We start from the raw sequence: 25,370 nt of genomic DNA on the forward strand, positions 1-25,370 counted from the left end.
TGCAAGTAGGCTCACTGGGGGAAACGCATATTTGCGCAGGCCCCGGGGCCAGCTGTGTGCCAGTGCATCTGTCCCGAGTGTTCCCCCGGTCAGAGAGTAAAACATCTGGCAGTGGGAGGTTTCTGGTGAGGCAAACAGGTCTACCTGAGCCTCTCCGAACTCTCTCCAGATCAGCTGAACCACCTGGGGGTGGAGTCGCCACTCTCCTGGCAGCGCAGCTCGTGATAGCTCGTCGGCCACACGGTTGAGCACACCGGGAACATGAATGGCGCGAAGCGACCTCAGATGCTTCCGACTCCACAGGAGGAGATGGCGGGCGAGTTGCGACATGCGACGGGAGCGTAGACCACCTTGACGGTTGATGTACGCAACGGTCGCAGTGTTGTCCGTACGGACCAGTACATGCTTGCCCCGTAGCAGGCCTTTGAGGCGGCCCAGAGCAAGACGTACTGCCAGCAACTCGAGGCAGTTGATGTGCCAATGCAGATGGGGTCCCGTCCAAACCCCTGACACTGCATGCCCGTTGTACGTGGCACCCCAGCCGGTGGCAGAAGCATCTGTGAACACCACAGCATGCCGGGACACCTGTTCTAGGGGCACTCCTGCCCGGAGAAACAAGGGGTCCGACCACGGACTGAAGGTTCGGCGGCACTCCTGAGTGATTGGCACCCGGAACGTGCCGCGTTGCCACGCCCATCTCGGGACTCGGCCGTGAAGCCAGTGCTGAAGCGGTCTCATATGAAGCAGACCGAGCGGTGTTACAGCCGCAGCAGCCGCCATATGCCCCAGGAGCCTCTGAAAGAACTTCAGTGGGACCGCTGTCCTGCCATTGAATGTATTCAGGCAGTTCAACACCGACCGAGCACGTTCCTCTGTGAGGCGTGCTATCTGTTCGACCGAATCCAACTCCATACCGAGAAAAGAGATCCTCTGCACCGGGGCGAGTTTGCTCTTTTCCCAGTTGACCTGAAGCCCCAACTGGCTGAGGTGTCTGAGCACCAAATCCCTGTGTTCGCACAACTGATCCCGGGACTGTGCTAAAATGAGCCAGTCGTCGAGATAGTTGAGGATGCGAACACCCTGTTCTCTCATGGGAACAAGGGCTCCCTCCACGACTTTGGTGAAGACGCGGGGAGACAGGGCCAGCCCGAAGGGTAGGACTCTGTACTGATATGCCTGACCTTCGAACGCGAACCGCAGGAAAGGCCTGTGCCGCGGAAGGATCGAGACATGAAAGTACGCGTCCTTCAGGTCGATCGCTGCAAACCAATCCCGGGGACGGATGCATTCGAAAATGCGTTTCTGCGTGAGCATCTTGAACGGTAGCTTGTGAAGGCTCCGATTCAAGACTCGCAGATCCAGGATCAGTCGTAACCCGCCGCTTTTCTTGGGTACAATGAAGTAGGGACTGTAGAACCCTGACCTCATATCGGCTGGAGGGACCGGCTCTAACGCATCCTTCGCCAGTAGGACTGCGATCTCCGCACGCAAGACAGGGGCATCGACATCTTTCACTACAGTGAAGTGGACGCCCCTGAACCTGGGGGGACGCCGGGCGAACTGAATCGCGTAGCCGAGCCTGATGATCCGAATGAGCCAGCGGGACGGACTGGGGAGCGCTAACCAGGCTCCCAGAGACCGCACCAGCGGGACCAGAGGAACCACAGGCGCACCCGCAGCGGGGCAGCGAGGTGGAACGCAGGGACGCGGCCCGGGAGGCTCTCTCTGCGAGGCGGCCCGAAGCGGCGTCACAGTGTGCTGTGCAACACTTACCTGCTTCCACGGGTGGACAGAGGGAGCAGTCGAGGCTTTGACTGCCTGCTGCTCGCTGCTGTCCGCTGGCGACAGAAGAGGGGGATGAGAGTGGTGAGGTTCTTGCCCTCCCACTGCTCTCCGAGCCCTCTTCGGACCCGGAGATAGAGGAAACTGCTCTTTTATTGAGAATTTGGGTACCGCTGGCTGCTGGGCCACCCTTCTTCTTGGGGGGTGGCGGGACGGGCTGGGCGCTCCGACCGCGACCGGCTCCACGGCGCCGCTTAGCTGGAGGCTGCTGCTGCTGGGGCGCGGGAGCGGGGGCGGCCGCAGGGGGGCGCCCTCGGCGACGGGCAGTCTGAGGTGCTGCGGGCGGTGGTGGAGCAGCAGCTGACCGCCTCGGCAGGATGTGACTGATGGCCTCAGACTGCTTTTGTACAGTCGAGAACTGTTGGGCAAAGTTCTCGACCGCGTCGCCGAACAGGCCGGTCTGGGACACGGGGGAATTAAGAAACCTGACCTTGTCGGTATCCCTCATGTCCGCGAGACACAGCCAGAGATGGCGCTCCTGGACCACAAGTGTGGACATCGCACGACCCACTGACCGCGCCGTAACCTTCGTCGCACGAAGCGCGAGGTCCGTCGCGGCACGAAGTTCCTGAAGAACTTGTGGGTCATGACCACCCTCGTGCAGATCAGAAGAGCAGTCAGAAGAGCAGTCAGAGAGAGAGCTGGCTCGTTGAAGTCCGTCTTCAAACACTCACTCGTAGAAACCACCGTGTTTGCTCAGTAGTTCGGCTCCGAAGCGAAAAGCTGAAGATGCAACGCACCTGCTGCTCATTATATACCCGCGCTGCGAGGCGAGCAGCTGATGCAGATGATTGCATGCCAATGTGCATTGGCTCGTTTAGTTACACTCGAAGTAGATTGGCCTCTCTGGCGAGATTCCTATTCGTCGGTCTGTCCGACGTACGTCGAACGTGACCGACTGAATGGGAACTACAGATTCATGCTCACTATCCTCGGATTCTCGTGACACAGGCACTGAAACTCCCTTCAGAGAAGAATTTGCGATGGGATCCAGATTGCGTACAAACTTTTCAACCTCCGCCGGTGTCTCCAAAAGTGAAACCTTCCCTCTGTGAGTGACTTTCACTACCACGGGATAAAGCAAAAAAGACGTTATTCCAAAATGGGTTAGCTTCTTCCTCGCCAATGCCATCGATCTCCTCTTGGACGCAGTTTGATTGCTGTAGTCTGGGAAGAAGAGCAATGGAGATCCATTATGAAGAATTTGTCCAACACCTCAGGCTCCATGCAGGATCGCATTCCGATCTTGATACCGCAGCATCTTGAAGACGAATGTACGAGGGGTAGATTTTTACCGCTGTATATACGGTGAGCTCTTTCGATCTCCAATACCTTGCCAGCGAGAGAGGGAATCCATTTAGGAAGGTGATTTTGTATAAATCATAGAGGGTCATCTCCTTCTACACCCTCTTCAAGTCCCACTAAACGGACAGTAGACTGGCGGCTTTTGTCTTCAATTCTCGCCAACTTTTCCTGAAGGGAGTCCACTACTACCTTGATTTCCACTGTGTCTTTTTTGTGTTACGGAAAGCAGCCTGCATGTTGTCAAAGTTGTTTCTTATCAGACGAACATCCTCTTCCAAGTCTATCCATGATCGGGGTGAATTCTTCCTTAAACAGTTCCCTGACGAAGCTGAGGTGCATCTTTAGCTCATCTGCAACAATGGGGCAAAGATCCCCCTCAGGAATGTTAGGATCTTTAACTCATTTTTCTCTGGAGAAGCCAACGTTAATTGATGTTTTGCCATCCTCATTCGTTGCACCGTGAGTAGACCAACCAAATCTAACCAAGTGTTGATGGTTTAACTGAGAACAAGTATATAAGGGATACAGAGTCAGGGAGCAATCAAACTACATCGCTATTATTTCCCGTGGGTCATGTGATCCCCCTGCCTGTGTTTTTGACCCTGGACAGTTTCTTTGTTTGATGATCATTTGCTGCCTGCCTTGACCATAGACTGTGTTTGGATTACTCTTGTCATAGAGACATAAGTAATATATCAATTGAAACTATAGTATGTCTTCTTTTGTTTGTGTACACTCAGAGTAAAAACAAAATGTTGTGCTTTTTTGCAAAATAAGGAAAACTAACATGATGCTTGATCTCTCGTCTCGAAGTCCAATCTGATAGTTCTCCGAAAAGGAACTGTAACTTAGTGAATACTAATGACACATAAATAAGACTTATGTCTAAAGAAACGTTGAAATGTCAGGTTTTAAATTGTAAGTCAATTTTTGGATTTTGCTCTACTGTTAACTGGCTCTTTTTCTACTGTGGGGGTCGTGGAGGAATGCAACATTACTTCTGTGCTTTTAATGGTGGCTGCGCTAGAACCCACTCACAAAATGGCGGCCATCACAACACCAAAACAAGTCACAGTTGATCTTTATGAGCCAAATCAAGTCACAGTTGATCTTCCTGAGCCAAGTCAAGTCACAGTTGATGTTCCTGAGCCAAGTCAAGTCACAGCTGATCTTCCTGAGCCCAGTCAAGTCACAGTTGATCTTCGTGAGCCAAGTCAAGTCACAGCTGATCTTCGTGAACCTCGTCACGTCTCAGCAGACCTTCCAGAGCCTCATCACATCTCAGCAGACCTTCCAGAGCCTCGTCACGTCTCAGCAGACCTTCCAGAGTCACGTCATGTCTCCGCTGATCATCCAGAGCCACGTCACGTCTCCGCTGATCGTCCAGAGTCACGTCACGTCTCCGCTAATTGTCCAGAGTCACGTCACTTCTCCGCTAATCTTCCAGAGTCATGACACGTTTCCGTTGATCGTCCAGAGTCATGTCAAGTCTCCGCTGATTGTCCGGAGTCACATCACGTCTCCGCTGATCGTCCAGAGTCACATCACGTCTCTGCTGATCGTCCAGAGTCACGTCACGTCTCCGCTAATTGTCCAGAGTCACGTCACTTCTCCGCTAATTGTCCAGAGTCACGTCACTTCTCCGCTAATCTTCCAGAGTCATGACACGTTTCCGTTGATCGTCCAGAGTCATGTCAAGTCTCCGCCGATTGTCCGGAGTCACATCACGTCTCCGCTGATCGTCCAGAGTCACATCACGTCTCTGCTGATCGTCCAGAGTCACGTCACATCTCCGCTGATCGTCCAGAGTCACGTCACGTCTCTGCTGATTTTTCAGAGCCTTGCAACATTATGTCTGACACCCCAGAGTCACGTCTTGTTACGACTGTCATACCACAACCCTACTCTGTTCTGTCGGGGGAACCCGTCATCAAACATCAGAGGTTGGCATCCAGCGTGGAGGATCCACCGCTGGTGTCAGTTCAAACCGCTGATTTCGCCAAACCAATTAATTTTAGTCCTCCTGCTCCTGAACTGATTCCCCTGTCTGCAGAGCTCCTCATAATGGGGGTAGCCTTATGGTGTACCTGGGCCACATACATCACCACTGAATCTCCAGAGGTGGCGGCATATGCTGCAGAACCTCACGAAGTGGCGGTGCTTGCTTCAGCTACATGCACGGTGGTGGCGTCCAGCAACACGCTCTCATCCTGCCCTGTCCTGTCACAGCTAAGGAGGCCGTCTATGAACTTTTGCCTTGTCCTGTCACAGCTAAGGTGGCTGTCTGTCCCAGGTGAAAAAAAGTACACTTCTATAATGTACTTAAAGTGCTCTATTTTCGCGCACTAATTTTGTACTTAATATACTAAAAATTCTTCTTTAGTACTACTTAAGATAATCTTAAGAACACCTAAGTGTACTCAACTGTGCTATTTTGAGACAGCATGAAATATGAACTAAAATGTGCATTTTAGTTCATATTTCATGCTGTCTCAAAATAGCACAGTTGAGTAAAATCCAAGATGGCTGCCACACCTGAGCCCTCATCCAAGATGGCTTCCACGCCTGAGCCCTCAGCCAAGATGGCTGCCACGCCTGAGCCCTCAGAGATTGCAGCGTTGGCCACAGCCATTTGGTGCGTGTGGGCTACACACACATCAGCTCCAGTTCCAGAACCCGCTCCAGTCCATGAGCCACTCAAGAGTTTGCTGTGGTCCCAGAACCCAGCCTTGTGGGCTATGGACATGACCACGGAAGTCGTCCCTGAGTTTCCCATCTACCTTGACACGACCACAGAGGTCGTCCCTGAATTTCCCGTCTACCTTGACATGACTATGGAGGTGGTCTCTGACTTTCCTGTCTGACCATAGAGGTGACTTCGACATGACCATAGAGGTTGTACCAGAACTGTCCGTTTGTCCCAAAGCAACCACAGAGGTTGTTTCTGAACTGTCTGCTCCCCTCTACATGACCAGAGAGGACCTTCCAGTCAGAGCCCTGGAGGGCTTTTCTGAGCTCCCTGCCTGTACTGTCATGGCCCTAGTGGCCTATATTAACCTCTCTGTGCTTCATGTTTCAGTTTCTCCTGTTCAGTTATGTTGGTTCCCAGTGCTATCTGAACTGCTTTGGTGGTCATCTGCTCTGCCTTGGGGGTCTTCAAGCCCATCTCAACTGCTTTGGTGGTCATCTGCTCTGCCGAGGGGGTCTTCAAGCCCAGCTGATCTACTGTGGTGGTCATCTGCTCCGCCATGGGGGTCTTCAAGACCATCTTAACTGCTTTGGTGGTCATCTGCTCCGCCGTGGGGGTCATCAAGCCCATCTGAACTGCTTTGGTGGTCGCCTGCTCTGTTGTGGGGGTCTTCAAGCCCATTTGAACTGCTTTGGTGGTCATCTGCTCCGCCGTGGGGGTCTTCAAGCACATCTGATTGGTGGTCATCTGCTCTGTCGTGGGGGTCTTCAAGCCCATCTGAACTGCATTGGTGGTCATCTGCTCCGCCATGGGGGTCTTCATGCCCATCTGAACTGCATTGGTGGTCGTCTGCTCTGCTGTGGGGGTCTTCAAGTCTGTTGTTCTGGTCATCTGTCCAGTCTTCTTTGCCCTGGTTGTCTGCCCTTTTTTAGTTTTCAGGATGTCTTCCTTTCCATGGACCTGGCCCTCCATTCCACCCCATGTTCCGTCCCCGCTCCACCTCCCTCCAAGATTTAGGAGTGTCTGGAAGCCACTCTTTTGGGGGGGGAGGGGGGTTTCTGTGATGTTTCTGCCCACTGCTGCTTTCTTCCACTCCCCACCAGAGGTCTGTTCACCATTAAGACTTTTTCATTGCACACAGCAGTCACTTCACTTTGGATTACATTTCCCACAATTCCCCAACTAGGCACTAATCACACACCTGTTTTCCATCAGAGACTCTGTATAAGCTGCACTCAGACACACACACATTGATGAGTATTGTTTAGCCTTGTTTTGACCTTGTCTCCGTGTTCCTTGCCCTGCCTGTGTTTTTGACCCTGGACTGTTTCTTTGTTTGATGATCATTTGCTGCTTGCCTTGACCATAGCCTGTGTTTGGATTACTCTTTTGCCTTGCATTTCCTGTATCTGTTTGCTGGTGTTTGACCTACTGTCTGTATGACTACGCTCTCCTGTAATAATCTCCAACTTCGTTGCCCTGTCCCGTATGTTACAACGCAGCCCTGAAGTATCAGCAGAGATCAAGTCAACTAGATCATCCATTGTGAAGGCCTCATCGACACGACAGCCAGTAGCACAGTTCCACAACAAACCGTCCATACCGGCGTGATGAATACGATCCTCAACTGGATGGAACTGAAATAAATACTTTGATTGTTGCGATCATATCAGACTTATGATAGCAACCTGATTCGTAACAAAGCACTGTTTGCCAGAGGAGAACTGGCCCCCCAACTAAGCCTGGTTTCTCCCAAGGTTTTTTTCTCCATTTTAACACCTATTTGCCAATTGTTTGAAACCTGATGTCACCTGTTGGAGTTTGGGTTCCTTGCCGCTGTCGCCTTTGGCTTGCTTAGTTGGGGACACTTGACATTTGACTTGACATTTGATATTCAACAGTATTCTTGACATTTATTCAACAGTGCTTCTGATCTGCCTGCATTGACACTATTCTTTAAGAGAAAGAATTATGTACCAGTTATCAATGTAAAGCTGCTTTGACACAATCTGCATTATAAAAAGTGCTATATAAATAAAGGTGACTTGACTTGACTTACAGTATAAAATGCAAAAAGAGGTAATGAGGAACAAGATGAGGAACAAGATGAAGGAGACTGGGGTCCAAGACATCACATTAAAAGGGTTATTGAACACAAAACATAGGGCTCAGACCAGAATTCTTATGAATTTTTTAAGAGAAACAGGGATTTTTGATAGGATTTGAATATGTATAGGGGTATTAAGGAAGCTAGTCGTATAAATAGTATTATTGTAGGTCAGGGAAGAAGTGTGTGTAATGTGTGTATGGTATGTGTGAACAGGGGAGAATGGGGGAAGGTGGATGATCAGTCTGTAAACCTATTTTCTGATCCACACTCTGGAACAGAAGGGGGCGGTAATGCACCAAAATGCTGGATGCCAACCGCCGTAAAACAAGAAGAAGAAGAAGAAGAAGACACGTTGCTGAGTATTGTTTTGGCTTTCATTTATATCTTGTGTATTTCTTCGTTGTTGGCCTATTTCCTAGTAGATGTCTTTCTGTGTTCTGCCTTGCCTATCTGTCATTTTGACCCTGGACTCACTCCTTGTTTTGCTCGTTTGCTGCCTGCCCTGACCATTGCCGGTATTTTTGACTACTCCTTGCCTTGCCCCTTGCCTCCTGTTTGCTAGTGTTTGACCTCCTGCCTGTTTGACTTCGCTCTTTTTTTAATAAAGCTTGCTTTTGGATCTACCACCCTTTTGACTCGATCGCCAACATTACAATGGGGGTAGGATTGTAGCTAAATTCCAAATAAATAGATTATGATCCACAAATAAATGTAAAGGTATTCACAAAAAAATAATCGTATTCACAAATGAATATAATGAGATCCACATAATATATGTTAGGAGTTTCACAAAAATTTATTGAATTCACAAATAATTAAAATGAGATTTGCTAATAAAAAACATATTCACAAATGTGTTTTTATGTCACAAGCAAAACTCTGCCTGCATTTATTTGTAAATCACCACCTGTAGATTTGTGGATCGCTGCACGTATTTGTGGATCTCTTCCTGCGCATTTGTGAATCACCTCACGCATTTGTGGATTCTGAAACAATTCTAGCGTCATGACTGCAGACAAATCCACAAATAGGTCAACTCCACCCACCGACTACTCAAGCCAATCAGATAACAGCCACGTTGCGCTGACCAATCGCAGCACACTTTCGCTACAACCAATCACGTTTTGCTTTACAATCGGGGGCGTTCTCATCCTGCATTGGCTTAGAAAGGAGGTAGAGGGTTCTTAAACAATGGTACAGTAAAAACAGGTTTATAATTAATATTTCGTAAGACCATTAGACTGTGTGTCAAGCCCAGCCAAACTAATGTGAGTGCTAAGGTGCGAATCACGGGGTGTTATTGCCTAAATTACTTGTAAATATTAATATATACATTTTTAGCTCTGATTGATTTTAAAGTATCATTTGGCTGCTGGCGCATACTAAAATGGGTCATATGAGCAGGGGCATTCTACAGAAATGTCCACTTTTCTGTCCCTTTACTTTACAGAAATATTACTTGAAAAACACTTTAGGATTACAATTTTTTATATTTTAATATGAAACAATATGTTATTTGAACAATTAAACCTTCTTGAGCCATCAATGTGGCAATATTTGTTTTTTTATTAATTATAAAAATTCCAAGCACCACAGAAGTGCTCGTCCCCACAGTCATGTACAGAGGGAAATTGCTTTATTTTGAGCTCAGAAACAGGTTTTTCTACCATTTCAAATACAATAATGTATGCATAACTATCAAATATATAATGTAAATGACATAAAAAACAAATTCTGAAAAAGTATTATAACATTTTTAATGAATGTAGTGGTCCCCTGGAGTTGTGTCACTGGTGTTACCTTTAACAAAAATCTCTTATTCTGAAATAAAAAAATCAAACTGATAATCACTTGACTTCCTTTTTCCTATTTCCTGAAGATCAATGAAGAAAGGCCGATGGAAAGTCCACTATCTCTAAAAAGTAGGTCAATACCAGTGACAACTAAAAGCTTCATATGAAATTATGATTTTTCTAATTAAAATTTCTGATAACTGAAAAGAGATAGATTAACTTTATTCAAAGCTATTAATTTAGTTCTTTTGCTTAAAATAGCACTAAGATTACATGATTCTAACTTTTCTTTCTCATTGTTAATCCTCCTTTGGGCAGTTATGGCTAAATTAAGGGTATATGGCTAAATTCAGTGCAGCTGAGAAGCAGCGACTTTACAGACAGCATATTTTACAGACATTTTAAAATGTTGTTTATGATCTTTTACTGCTCTCACTAAGTGTCAATGATAAGTCTTTAATTGTATACCAAATGTAAAAATGTAGTCCCATCTACTTAATTATAGTTGAAGAATAAGGATCTTTGGACTTATGTATACGTGATTCATTGTGATTCATTGTGTTACTGTTTTTTTTTTTTTTTTTTTTTTTTTTGTCTGTCACATTAAATAAAATGTGTCATATGTGACATGGTAATAATTTTATATTCGTTGAATTCTGCTACACTCAAGAATTAAGATATAAAGGATTGCATCATTACTTGTTTATAACTGTTTTTCAAATATTTTCATTGTTATAGCAAATACTTGCGCAATTGAATTAACATCAATCAATCACACAACTAACCTGATTAAAATATTTTTTTAAAAAAAACACACATAATATCCTTATTTTTAGAATTGTCATTATTTTTCTGTAACTCTGACTGCATGTGCTGAAAACATTGAGAAATAATATTTCATAAAAACATTTAAAAATGCCAGAGAAGTAAGGTAACAGCAGTGACAAAAAAACATGCAATCTTTAAATAAGTACAAAAAAAAAAAAAAAAATGCTGTCATTTATGTGTATTCATAAAGTCAAAGTGTAATATAATAATGTGGTCTAAGTTTAATTGTTAGAAAAAGAAATACATTTTAAGACACTTTGTCATACCAAAAGTGGACGTTTCTGTAGAATGCAGTTAAAATTAATCCAAGAATGTGCATTTATTGCATGGATGGAGCAAGAACATAATGTAAGTGTTTAAAATGCATATGCATTGTTCATTTGCCCTCTTTTGCTTGCTGTTAATTCTGTTAAACTACATGTACGAGGCAAACTGTCTGCTTAAATAACAGCACTGAAGTAAGAAGAACTGTTTGTCCTTCGACTAGCCACACAGAACGCGTTTTTTTTGGGGTTTTTTTGGTTACAATTGCGAGACGCACGTCAGTGCAGGCATAGACGCCTTTTTTTTTTAAAAAAAAGTTTAACTTATTTTAACCTAAGCGCCGCATTTTTAGAACACCGCGTCATGACCATAGAGGTCATGACAAGACGATGCAAAGGATGCAAGACGCGAGTGCAAAGGTCAAAGCCCGTATAAAGCGCGTTTAAACAATTAAAAACAATGGAAAAGTAGATGAAATTGATAAGTGTTCTAAATTGTCACTGGACAGTAGAAAAGTGAAAATGGTAGCATTTTACTGAAAGTGAAAATAAGATAAAATCTTGGAGAGGTATGTACGGTGACCGGGAGGGGACATGTTCGGTTCACTTAGTTTTGTCGTGGCCACGACATATAAACTCGTGGGAACATGATAATATGTCGTGGCCACAAGATATTAATTCGTGATAACGTGATAATAAGTCGTGGCCACGAGATCGTTTTGTCAAGGTAACGACATCCTTATGTTGAGGCCACGTGAGGTAAAGTCGTGGCCTCGAGATCATATGGTGAGGTAACAATATATTTTTCTTGTGGCCATGACTTCATTATGTTGAGGGAACGGCATCATTTCTCATGGCCATGAGTTACTTGTGTAAACAACCTGCGCTACCATAGCAACCTGGAATTAAGAATGATCAAACAATAGAGGAATTAAGAAATGATTATATTAATATATTATTTGAATGCTGTCTATATAGTCAACATTGCGCACAATGTAATAAGCTATAAGCCTATTGCGCGTGATGTTGCCACTATAGCATTCAAATGAAGTTTATTATCAATTTGATAACAAACTTCATTTAATGATAAAAGAATATGTAAAAACATTAAATACTAAAGGCCTAGAAGAAAAAAAGGTATCCATCCCATCTCATAGCCTTTTAATCTGATTGTGTCTTTAGTATTATAACAATAATAATAATTATTATTATTATTATCAATATGCCTAATAAATAAAATGAATAATATGATGAACAAAATTAAGTTTTTGTCTAGAATATATCAGTGAATGGATTTTTTTTTTAGCTTAAATATTCTTTTAACATATAACCTATTAATAATAATAAATTATTCGAACTTCATTCAAATGCACGTCCATGAGGGGCTACAAATGATAACAGACGCTCATTTAGCCTATCTTCACGGCTACAGTCATAAAGTCACATTTTATTGGCATAGTCTGGCATTTAAAGTATTTACAAAATATAGCTAACATAATATAGGCCTACAGAAAGGATACAGGAAATGAAGGGGAAAAATAAAGCAAATAGGGCTACATAACAATGGATAAAAAATTTAACCAATAATGATAGCCTAATAATAATAATAAATGATATAAAATATGAAATAAAAAAATTAACAATCAGTGAATGGATTTAAAAGACTGTTGGATGTGATAAAAATATACATGGTATATTCTAATATTTATTGATAAACTTCATTTATTTGATAAACTTCAGCATTAGTGCGATGCCTAATGCTGCTGTAGGCATCGCACACAACACAGTAGGCAACATATTAATATAATCACTTCTTAATTCCGCACTTTTTCTTAATTAAAAATAAATATTATAATCTTATCCGTTTCTGATAGTTCCAGGTTACTATGGTATCGCAGGTTGTTTACACATGTAACTCCTTGCCATGAGAAATAGATGTCGTTCCCTCACCATATGATCTCGAGGCCACGACTTTACATTGTGTGGCCATGACATAAGGATGCCGTTACCTCGACAAAACAATCTCGTGGCCACAAGTTATTATCACATTCCCACGAGTTTATAAGTCAAGGCCACGACAAAACTAAGTGAACCGAACATGTCCCCTCCTGGTCACTGTATGTATGTTATATAAATGTTCAGTTTAAATAATTAAGAATAAGAATTATTAACTTATATAACTGGATTTAACCTTGTGATAAACATGCGAGTTTGCAAAATAGATTAAACTGTCGTCACATAACAGCATTTCCCAGTTTATCAATCAAACATCGACGGATATGAGCAGCAAACCAGGTATTAAACATTAACAGGCCCTTAAATAATATTTTAAACATTAACATTTAAAAACGTTTTAACGTTACCATTGTTTGTAAGACTTTTTAAATGTGACCGATTATTGAATTACATAGCCTATAGATTAAGTAAAATGTCCAGCAGTCAAACACTTGATCACCCAAATATTTCAGATGAATCAGACTATTTTTTATTATAAAAGTTATTTACAGCATCCAAAATAAATACAAAAAATTAATCTTTCAGGATTGCAACCTCTTTACTTGCATTATCCAAAACCATAGCTGCAGTGATGCAGAGACTCGTACTGGTACATCACTGATGCTCATTCAGGCTCATATTTGGTATTATACACATAGTATTGTGCAAAAGAATATACTCCAAAAATCATCCCCGTCCGAATAATGGCCGAAACTATACTGATGAGTTTCATGAAGTTTTATTGTACATTAGCTACCATGAAATGTCTGTTTTTTTACTCCAGATTAGCACTGTAAGAGCCTATGCCAGGGGTCCCCAAACTACGGCCCGTGACCGGCCCTCTGAACAATGCCAGAGACATATTTTGAAAATTTAATTTTAAAATTTTAATCATATCCGTATTTGATTATAAAGGTTGGCTTTCAAACTAAAATTTCCCTTAGTTGTTAACTATTACAATTTCCCTTAGTTATTAACTAAAATATTAACATAGCGTAGCTTAAGAAAAGCCAGCAAGAAAATTCAAAGACAACAAAATGGCTAAACGGTTGGGAAAGAGAAAAGTTGATTCAGAATGTAGGGTATTTAACCAAAAGTGGACGAGTGATCATTTTTTTGTTCAATGCAAAGAAACGGCTGTTTGTCTCATCTGTCAAGAAACAGTGTCTGTGTTCAAAGAATACAATCTGCGCCGACACTATGAAACCCGCCACAGAGACAAGTATGCGAGCTTGCAGGGCCAAATGAGAGCTGACAAAGTGAAAGTTGAACCAGTCATTCGTTCGAGCTAGCTTTCAGGTAGCTAAACTAATTGCAACTAATGGTAGGCCATTCAGTGACGGTGAGTTTGTCAAGAAATGTATGAATGTTGTTGCGGAGGAGGTGTGCCCCGATAGGAAAGACGTCTTAAATGCGGTGAGTCTGTCCGCAAGTACCATCACCAGACAAATTGAAGAAATGGGGGATTATGTATATGCCCAGTTTAAGGAGAAAGTGAAAGAATTTGATTTTTTTGCATTAGCACTGGATGAGAGCAATGACGTGCAGGACACCGCACAGCTGCTAATTTTTCTTCGTGGAGTTAGCGCAAACTTTGAAGTGTCCGAGGAGCTGGCAGCCCTACAAAGTCTCAAAGGTACAACGACAGGGGAGGATATTTTTGGTAAAGTGTGCCAAACGATGGGAGAGCTGGATCTAGACTGGTCTAAGCTGGCCAGCATCACGACTGACGGGGCTTCTAGTATGGTTGGCGCGTTGAGGGGGCTTATAGGACGGATGAACAGAGAAATGGAGGAAAGAGGTTTCACTCCCCCGTTACAAAGTCCACTGCCTGATTTACCAGCAAGCACTGTGCTGCAAAGTTCTGAAGTGGGAATCGGTCATGAAGGTGGTGATGTCATGTATAAACTTCATCAGAGCAAACCTCGCCTTTTTAATTGATGTGACAGAAATGTTAAACGGCCTTAACTTGCAGCTCCAAGGCAAGGGGAAACTAATATGTGACGTATTCCCACATAAAAGCATTTGAGGTGAAACTAGCACTGCTTGTGGGACAAGTGCAAAAGCAAGACTTCACCCATCTCTCTGTTACCCAAAGTCTCTCAGCTGAGAAACCAGTGGCCCCATTCCCAACTGAAAAGTCCTCGGAAGCGCTGGAAATGCTGAAGGCGGAGCTTGATATGCGATTCCATGAGCTTTTCCAGAACCCCTTTGCTGCCGACATTGACGAAGCCCTGCCTTTTTATCAGTTTGAGTTGGCTGAGTTACAGAACTGTGATGTTCTGAAAGACGCATTTAAGCCCAACAGTCTCATTGAATTTTATTCTGCCCTCCCTAACGAGACATACCCAAACATCAAAAGGCATGCAATGAAGATGTGCACACTTTTTGGCAGCACGTATATCTGTGAGCATACCTTTTCTCGTATGAAACTGATGAAAACTCCGATGAGATCAAGACTCACTGATGAACATTTGCATCAGACTTTGAGACTGGCTGTGACAGGAATGGAACCTGACATCGAACTTCTCACCAGCCAGAAGCAAGCCCACAGTTCACACTGATTAATAATAGGCTATACATAAGTAAGTAAATGTTTTGATTTCAATAGCAATGGATATGAAACATTTTATTATGATAATAATTATGCTTTTTTAAAAGGCTATATATCTCTTGAAAAGTGATACTCATTTGTCTGTATGGTGCATAACAAAATAATAAACTAAGCATTTGGAGGCATAATAAATACATTTAAAATCATAATAAAAACTCCACAATAATAGTAACTCTGGCCCATGTAATTTTCTGTGACCGACCCGGCTGCCCATTAAAGAAAGGAACAATAATGTGGCCCTCACAGAAAAAAGTTTGGGGACCCCTGGCCTATGCCCTTTCAGGGATGCATAACAAACTGGTAAACTTTCTATCCGTAAGAAAACTTAGATGAACCGTAATAATGTGCATGACCCTTTCTCTTGTTCATTACTGCAGTGATCAGTAACACTCACACCATAATACCTGTCAAAATAAGAGCCCCCATTTGTAAGATGGATAATGCAGACCTTATATATAATTACACCCACAAAAATATGTACAAAAACAATAAAGTCTGTTACATTTTGTAAGCGGGGTGTTTTTATCACACAAACAGCACTTCAGCTCAATTTGAACAAATTAGAACATAGTCTGTTCCCACCCCCGATTATAAAGCAAAGCGTGATTGGTTGTAGCTAGAGTGGGCTGCGATTGGTCAGCGCAACGTGGTCGTTATCTGATTGGCTTGAGTAGTTGGTGGGTGGAGTCGACCTATTTGTGGATTTGTCTGCAGTCGTGATGCCAGAATTGTTACAGAATCCACAAATGCATGAGGTGATTCACAAATGTGCAGGAAGAGATCCACAAATGCGTGCAGCGATCCACAAATGCACAAAAAGTAATTCACAAATGTACAGGTGGTGATTCACAAATAAATGCAGGCAGAGTTGTGCTTGTGACATAAAAGCATATTTGTGAATATGTTTTTTATTAGCAAATCTCATTTTATTTATTTGTGAATTCAATTATTTTTTGTGAAACTCCTATATATTTGTGGATCTCATTCTATTAATCTGTGGATACGATTATTTTTTGTGAATATCTTTACATTTATTTGTGGATCATAATCTATTTATTTGGAATTTAGGAATTTAGGAATTTAGCCCATACTTCAGTCCGTCCAAAAGAAGCAAGAGACAGAGGCGGAGTTGTGCATCTCCTCTTAAGGTCTGGGAGGAGCCACACCTCTCCGGGTGGACCTGACCAACGAGCAAAGTGGAATGTCTGTAGCGGGAACTTCCTTTTCGGGGGAGTTTATGGCTCTTGTCTTTGAGCGGGATTAAACTGGCTGAGTTGTTTTGAAGAAACTATTAAAGATTCTTGTAGTACTGATATGTTGCACAGGAATCAATATATCATATACACAATCATTTAAATCTTCAAAATACAAACTTATAGACACCAAACTTGGTATAGGTTGGTTTACATTAACCATTTGTTCTTATCATAAAATATGCATAAAACAGATATCATGCACACAACAGTTTGCAAGACAGTTATAATAATGTCATGGGATGCATGTTCATTTATAGATCGGTTCATCTATAAATTAATGCAGGAAAGTCTGTTTTGAGGACTATGTGTCTCTTTGTCTCTGCTCTTCTATGTAGCAATCCACATACTTCGGTGCAATAAAACTTGTAACTGAGGCCCCCTGTACAGACTGGTCTTCTCGGGGGATGGGGGACAGAACCCAAAATGAGTTTTAAACAATTATTTGTTAAATATACAAATAATTGTGTCTGATTTGTCTCAGTTGTTACAGGAGTCCCTGGGATGGCTCCAGCCAACTGGGGGAGACATGAGTGGCAGGGACAGCAGAGCGGACTCTGCTAATGGAAAGACACAGGCTCACTGTAGGGAGGTTACCATGGAAGATACACATAAGGAACCGCCGTAAGGGTCACAACATATGGCACACAGCCAAGCACAGGCATAGAACAAGTGCTTGGCCTAGCATCAGACACTCCGCAATGTCTGAGCCACAGGGTTCGCCAGAAGGGGAACTCGCTGGAGCAATGGACGCATATATCTGGCCCAGGGGACGGGAATGGCGTTGCAAGCCAACACTTAGAACTGGTCCTTCGCGCTACTGGCAACTGGGGGCAAGTACACAGGAAGATATAGGTTCTACACAAAGACTATAGAATCTCGCAAACATGTTGGGTGTCGCCCAGCCCGCAGCTCTACATATATCTGTCAGCAAGGTGCCGTGCACCAACGCCCAGGAAGAAGCCACTCCCCTAGTGGAGTGAGCCCTCAACCCGAGCAGGCAAGGCATGCCTTGGGACTGATAAGCCAAGGCGATGGTATCCACTATCCAGTGGGCCGTCCTCTGCTTGGAGACAGACCGTAACAGACGAAGGGCTGGTCTGAGGTCCTAAAGCTTTGTGTACTGTCCACGTATAGGTGCAAAACATGGATGGGACAGAGCAAAGCCAGGGCTGGGCCTCCTCCTCCAGGGCTTTCAGGTTCACTACTGATCTCTGAAGGGAGTGGTAGGAACCTTGGGCACATATCCAGGCCGAGTTCCCGGCACGATTCGTCAACCGAAAATGCATGCAGGTCCCCTACCCTCTTGATGGAGGCCAATGCAATCAGGAGGACCGTCTTAAGGGACACCCTTTGCTCCAAACCATCTTGCAGGAAGGAAAGCACTGACCTGATTGAACATGTTCGGGGGTCCTCTCATTGAGAGGAACACCACTTGGCGAACAGGTTCCACTTCAGAGCATAGAGGTTCCTCATAGAAGGTGATGGTGAGAAGTGATGGTGTCTACAACCAACTGGGGTAGATCACTTAGAACCTCCACGTCCCATCCAGGGACCAGACATGAAGTTTCCAGAAGTCTGGATGCGGATGCCATAGGGTGCCCCGTCTCTGAGTCAGTAGGTCCTTCCTCAGAGGAATGGGCCAAGGTGGTGCTGTCCCGAGGAGCATCAGTTCTGGAAACCAGGTCCAAGTGGGCCAATAGGGCGCCAGTAAGAGGACCTGCTCCTTGTGCGAGCAGGCTTACTAGGGGAAACACATACTTGGGTGTGCCAGTGCGTCCATACTGAGAGTGCCCTCGGACAGGGAGTAAAACAACTGGCATAGGGCTGTGTCCGAAGAGGCAAACAGATCTATCTGTGCTGCCTGGAAAAATTGACAAATCAGCTGGACCACCTGGGGATGGAGTCTCCATTCTCCCGGAAGCGGAGGCTGCCGTGAGAGCTCGTCAGCTGCACGTTTGAGCATGCCTGGGTTGTGATTGGAACCAAGCGACCTCAGATGCTTGGGCGGGCGAGTTGCAACATGCATCAGGAGCGTAGACCGCCCTGGTGGTTGATGTATGCAACGGTCGCAATGCAAAGCATGTGCTTGCCTAGTAGCAACTGTTTGAAGCGGCCCAACGCAAGATGTACTGCTGGCAACTCGAGGCAATTGATATGCCACTGCATTTGAGGCCCTGTCCACAGACAGGCACAGACAGGCACCCCTGTGGTGGAGGAATCTGTGGAGACCACAGCATGCCTGGACACATTTCCAGGGGGAACTCCTGCCCGCAGAAATGAAAGGTCTGACCACTGAGTGAGGGTACAACGGCAGCTCGGTATGATAGCCACACGTAACGTGCCGTGTTGCCATGCCGTTCTCGGGACTCGGCCATGAAGCCAGTGCTGAAGAGGCCTCATATGAAGCAATCCAAGCAGCGTGACTGCGGCTGCAGATGCCATATGCCCCAGGAGCCTCTGAAATAACTTCAGTGGGACTGCCATCCTGCTCTTGAGCGAACTCAGGCAGTTCAACACTGACTGGACACACTCCTCGTGAGGCATGCTGTCTGGATGACCGGGTCCAGTTCCATACTGAGATAAGAGATCCTTTGCCCCGGGGTGAGTTTGCTCTTGACCAGTGTTAATTTCGTTGATGAATAATTTTCGTCAACAACATTTTTTCACGGACGAAAAAAGAGATGATGACTAAATAAAAATGCATTTTGAATGACTAAAACTATGACTAAAATTAACTAATTTTCATCAACAAATAAAAGAAGATATCCAGTCAGGACTGCTGTCCTGTGTGGAAGATGCGCACATTTGAAGTGTAATGTGCTGATATAACCGTGGAAAATGTGGTGCTGTTGCGCACTCTACAGGTTCGCGCAGCAGCACTTCAGACTGCTTCGCAATTAATAAATAGCACACATTTATGCCAAGCGATTGCTTATAAGCTAATGTTGATGAATTATGACAATGTTTACTACACAATGTTTATATGGTAGTATGTTTTAGACGGTTGTAAGACTGCTCTCAACCGCTTCACCAAATAGGTCAACCTGCGACACGGGGGAGACCAGGAACCAATAGCCATATATGGCACTGCTGGACCACTAGAGTGGCCATCGTTTGACCAACAAAGCGTGCTGTCACCTTGGCCGCTCGCAGAGTGAGGTCGGTGGCAGTATGCAGCTCAGGAAAGAGCTGCTGATCAAAACCAGCCTGGGGCATGTCCATGAGCGCTTTAGGTCCGGATGGACCTGAAGGAGGGCCATGGCATGCAGGGCGGAGGCGGCCTGTCCAAAGGCTCTGTAAGCCTTCTCTGTTAGATTTGAGGATAACTTACAGGCCCGGGATGGAAGATGCAGGTCACCCCGCCAGCCGGCGGCTGTTGGACACAGCTGCATCGTAATGGCACGCTCAAGTGGGGGGATCCCGGCGTATCCTTTGGCCTCCTCGCCATCCAGGGTGGTGAAGGCAGAGGGAGGGACCAGACCGACTTTCAGATGCTAAAGAGCGTCTTCCATGATCTGGTCACCTCCTCATGCACCTCCGAGAAGAATGGCACCGGGGCAGGGTGCTGAGAACTAGCACGGGCTGCCCTTAGAAACCAATCATCCAGCCGAGAAGGTTCGGGACGCGGCGGAGGATTCCACACGAGCCCGAAATTCTCAGCGGCCTGGGAAAGCATAGCCATCAGCTCCGGATCTGAATCGGGCAGGATCTGAATCAGCCAGACATGATTCAGTGATTGTGATCGTCAGCAGGGGCCAGGGGAATCCAGTAACGGACGAAATGACATCTTGAAAAAGATGCAGTGTCCGTCCGTTAAGCTCTTTTAGTAAGGAAAACGCTCTTTGTACTGGTGCTGAAGCACACAGAGGATCGGGCCGTGGTGCGATTGTAGGTTCACACTGGACACCTACAATCTGCACACACAGAGAAAACCGACCCAAATTGCAGACCTGACCAGCAACAATCAAAAGCTTGCTTTGAAAACAGCAGTTGAGAACAGTGTACAAGCTCACAGCTGCCACTATAAAGTGCTGTTTCACCAACACTCGCCAACAAAGAGGTTCCAAAAGACTCAACTTCACACTGTCAATCTTTTTGCAGCAACAGAAACACAAATGCTTCAAAGTGAAAGACAAAGTGCGAGTGCTCTGCTTCCGCATTTATACCTGCTCGCGGGGGCGGTGCATGTGATGTAAAAGGTGATAGGGCTCTCTTGAGATATCTCAATTCGTCGGTTCACTTCTGATGTACATCAAACGTGACCAACTGAAAGGGAACAAAATGTATTGGCCTTTTTACCCATTATTATCAATCTAAATAAATCTACTGCGAAATATAGGAAGCTTGTTAAAACTCAAACGTGAGATTTTACTAGGACGTCACATGCCCCAGTAAAGTCGTCTATGATTGAACGTCATGATTTAGTTCATTCGTTAGGTTAAATGTTAAAAATGTTAGGCTACCTTATTAAAAGTTTTGCTCTTAACAGACCTGTGTGTTTTGTATCACTAGTGCAGTGTCTATTCTCTGAGCATATAAGCCCTGCCCTCGTGAGGCACGCCACTTCCGGTTCCCACTGTTTTGTAGTTTATTAAAAGTTTATTAATTCTGAACGTGTCGCGTGTCCATATTGCACCAAATGCGACACTGCTCTCCCTTGGGTCCGTAGCAACACATCCGCCACGTGTGAAGTTGATTGGATGAATGCTTCTCAACTTAATCAAAATGCAAACAGACAGACACACAGAGATCCCTGCCTTTATTAGAATATGTTCAGCCCCCTCCCTCCGAAACGTTGAATATTTAGTATTGATTACTACTGAAGCTTCAAAGCTCAAAAAATGGTATTCTGACCAACCCAAATCTTAACCTTTAAAAGAGGTCTTATGATCCAAAATTATTAGGAGAATAGACGATGACTTTTAAGAGGCTTAAAATGGAAGTAATCTCTGCATTAACATATTTGGCAACTGGAAAAATGCAACTCTGCAGCAGGTTTTGGGTCTGTCAAAACGTTCTTTAAGTATCATACAAACTAGTGGCGACGAAAGCAGACTGCGGGGTTGGATCACGTCGGCAGCGTCTGTGTTCAAAGTTGCCCTGACACACCAAACCGACACTAAACAGCCGACGGCCAAGTAGCACCTCAGTTCTGAGCCTGCGTGAGATGAAATGCCTTTCCGAACCAGCAGGCGGCAGTAGCTGAACAGCCAATCAGGATGATCAGATGGCCCGACGGACCGACGAGCTCCAATGCCGATTCAACATTTCAAATCGGCCGAAAAAAAGCAGTCGAGGACCAACTTCAGCCGACGGTGCAGAACACACTGAGAAAACTTAGTCGGCCGACAAAGAAAAACTGCCAGACGGCCGACTGTCGGCTTGGTGTGTTCCTGCCTTTAGACTCCTACATAGAAGTTTTTAAGCTAAATTAGGAACTTTCTGAGAGCACAAAAAGTACCATTTATATGTTACATTACCAACTTTACTCCACCTCCCAAACAGATGAAGACATATGAAGTGATGTGAAGGATGAACAGAATCTGATTCACTGGTCATTACATCAACAGACCCAAAAGCAAAAAAAAAAAAAAAAAAAAACACTGTTTAGACTTACACTGATTAACAGAGATGAGAGTCTGTGCTTTTATAAAACCTGAAATATGAAGAAAAAGTCAATATAAACAACTGAAAAAGTATTGGATTGAGTCTGAGAAAACTATATTCATCATACGTCAACAGTTCATGTCAAGGTTTTTGGGGTAATGAGAGCCAAACTTTTAAAAACGAGAAGAAAACTCACCTTTATGAATGAAAGCCATTGTCAGTTTTTACATTCCAGTTTATTTCTTTTTATCCACAAACCAGTTCAGAGGACAAGTTTCCTTTACAGTTAAAGAATAAACAAATTAGCCACAATGATTTTTTTTTTTTTTTTTTTTTAAAGCTTTGTTTCAAACATGCATGAAAAATATGCAGCATAGCATTTATGAATCTGAGTTAGAGTTCAAATTGAGGAGAGTTTTAACCCAGCCTGGTCTCATTGTTAATTCGTAGGTATTAATACGTAACTTTCAAAGACACAAAACATGCATTTTTGTACGTTTTAATTATAACTACACAGCTGTAACATCCTATACACACACACATCTATACATGTTTTTGACATAAATATAGGCTGATGAGGAGCATTATGAGCAGAAAGATCTTACCTGAGAATAATAATAAGCTGATATACTGTGATCCTCACCCAACACGACTGACTGAACAAGATATTTGTTTGTTGAGATGTTTATAGATAAGTTATCTGTCCATCATTCTGATGAGGAAATATGAACACAAGTCCACTGTTTTCAATCCTTAAATTCAAATGTGCATTCCCTTACACACAAAAAAGATATCTTTCCATATATGAAAGATTAATATATTAAATGATTTAATAGTATATTTGAAAATACAAAGGATACATTGTGTTAATATTACAATATATTGAATAATATTGTGTCTTAATGAATGAATAATTTATATGAATAATTGTCGCTTTTTATATATTGGAAAAATATGACAATATATTTACTAATACACACCTGCACATATTAAAGTATTCAGCAAAGGGACTCTCAATGTGCTGAAGAGAGCCATTACACTTACAACCATTACTAGTTTTTAAACAAAGTAATTATAAGTTGCGTCCCAAATGACACACTATACACAATTCACTTATACACTACAGTACTTACATTTGAGCTCAAAAGTTTACATACCCCATGCAGAATATGCAAAAATGTTAATCATTTTAACAAAATAAGAAGGATCATGAAAATTGCATGTTGTTTTATTTAGTACTGTCCTGATTAAAGTATTTCACATAACAGATGTTTACATAAAAAAAAAAAAATAGCTGAATTTATAAAAATGACCCAGTTCAAAAGTTTAAAAGATTTTCCAGCATCTTCTGCATATTTGAACCCTTTCCAGCAGTGACTGTATGATTTTGAGATCCATCTTTTCACACTGAGGGACTCAAACACAACTATTAAAAAAAGTTTAAACATTCACTGATGCTCCAGAAGGAAACATGATGTATTAAGAGCCGGGGATGAAAACTTTTTGAATTGGATGAACAGGGTAAATTATACTTTTTTCTCTTCTGGTAAACATGCAATAATCTTCTGTTCTGTACTAAATGAAAAAATCTTGTGGACATTATGTAAACATCTATTATGTGAAATACTTTATTCAGGACAGTACTAAATAAAAAATAGCATGCAATTTTCATGATCCTTCTTATTTTGTTAAAATGATTAACATTTTTGCATATTCTGCAAGTGGTAAACTTTTGAGATCAACTGTATGTACTACTGTACTATGTACTCATCCATGTAGTGTATGAATTTTTTACGTTTATTTTGTAATTAAACATCTATGTCTGATGCCCCTCCCCTCCACAACATAATTAAAGCTGCGACAGTTGAGTGCATGAAGTGTCCAACGTTCCACACTTTGTTTTCCCCATTAATTTAGTGCATCATCTGGGTATTAAAGTGCACTTTTTCTTTTTGGAAATTTCTGTGTGAACGCACTACTCGCACTATTTGTACTTAAGAACATCATAGAATAGTGCATAATTATGTGAATTGGGACGCACCTACAGTCTTATTTGTGATTGGCCAATCGTCAGCCTAACCACAGGCTCTACTCTTCAGCACAATGGTGACCCCAAAAACTCACATATACCAGAAATCCGTCTCGGGTTATGACTGTAATCCTTGTACACTGCGTCGGTAATGACACTTTGGGGAATCCCCTCAGCGTAGCGCGTCTGAAGCATAAATTAAACTATTCCAATTCTGATTGGTGTTGTGTCATGACGTAACATGTGACGGCATACACGGAAGCTACAAAGGGACGCCGGCACACAACCGAGTTAGCTTTTGCGATAAAGCAAGCCACTCCCAGGTATAAGGAGGTGTGGCAAAGAGACGCAGTGTCTCGTTCCCTTTCTCAGGGAACAAGGGTTACAGTCGTACAGTCGTAACCTTTCGAGGGAACTCGCACTGCGTCGGTAACGCCACTTTAGGGAACGGATACCCACTATGCCACACCGAAACATGCCTGTCCTAGTGTGAAGCTGAACCAGGAACAACTTAGGACGAGAGCACTCGTGCACCTGGCGTGGAGGGAAGGTGCAGGCTATAAAACCTGAAGAAAGTATGCAACGGGACCCCTGACAGGGAGGCCCTAGAGGATGCCCTGCCTCTAGTAGAATGGGCCCTCAAGGCCACAGGTGAAGGCAAGCCACGCACCTGATAAGCAGAGACAATAGCCTGAATGATCCAATTACTAATCATCTGCTTGGAGCAGGAAGTCCCTTCTTGGGTGATCCAAAGCACACCAGCAACTGTTCTGACCTCTTCCGATGAGAGGACTTTTGAATAAAAATGTTCAATGCTCTGACAGGGCAGAGCAGATGAAGCCTCTCCTCTTCCGCCGACACATGAGGCGAAGGATGAAAACCCTAAAGAACCACAGGCCGTGCCACATCAGAAGGCACCTTGGGCACATAGCCAGGCCTAGGGTGTAAAATGTCCTTAACTCTCCCAGGGGCAAACTCCAGGCAAGTCAGCGAGATAGCCAAGGCCTGGAGATCCCCCACTCTCAAGCGAAGTAATCAC

The 25,370-nt window shown here is 43.8% G+C and overlaps 1 protein-coding gene across 1 annotated transcript in view; it reads right to left on the reverse strand.

The window, feature by feature from the left end:
- LOC125243899 (adhesion G protein-coupled receptor E3-like) overlaps positions 1 to 23,072 on the reverse strand; it is a 64,689-nt gene extending 41,617 nt beyond the window's left edge. The window contains exons 1-3 of the mRNA XM_048153764.1: positions 22,908 to 23,072; positions 22,499 to 22,580; positions 22,313 to 22,351 (exon numbers count right to left, since the gene is read on the reverse strand). Of these exons, the coding sequence (XP_048009721.1) occupies positions 22,313 to 22,351; positions 22,499 to 22,517 (58 nt within the window). The 5' untranslated portion in view covers positions 22,518 to 22,580; positions 22,908 to 23,072. The remainder of the gene's footprint in view (positions 1 to 22,312; positions 22,352 to 22,498; positions 22,581 to 22,907) is intronic.
- Between the last annotated feature and the right edge of the window lie 2,298 nt (positions 23,073 to 25,370).

Source organism: Megalobrama amblycephala, linkage group LG13 (assembly GCF_018812025.1).
Source record: "Megalobrama amblycephala isolate DHTTF-2021 linkage group LG13, ASM1881202v1, whole genome shotgun sequence".
Taxonomy (NCBI): Eukaryota; Metazoa; Chordata; class Actinopteri; order Cypriniformes; family Xenocyprididae; genus Megalobrama; species Megalobrama amblycephala.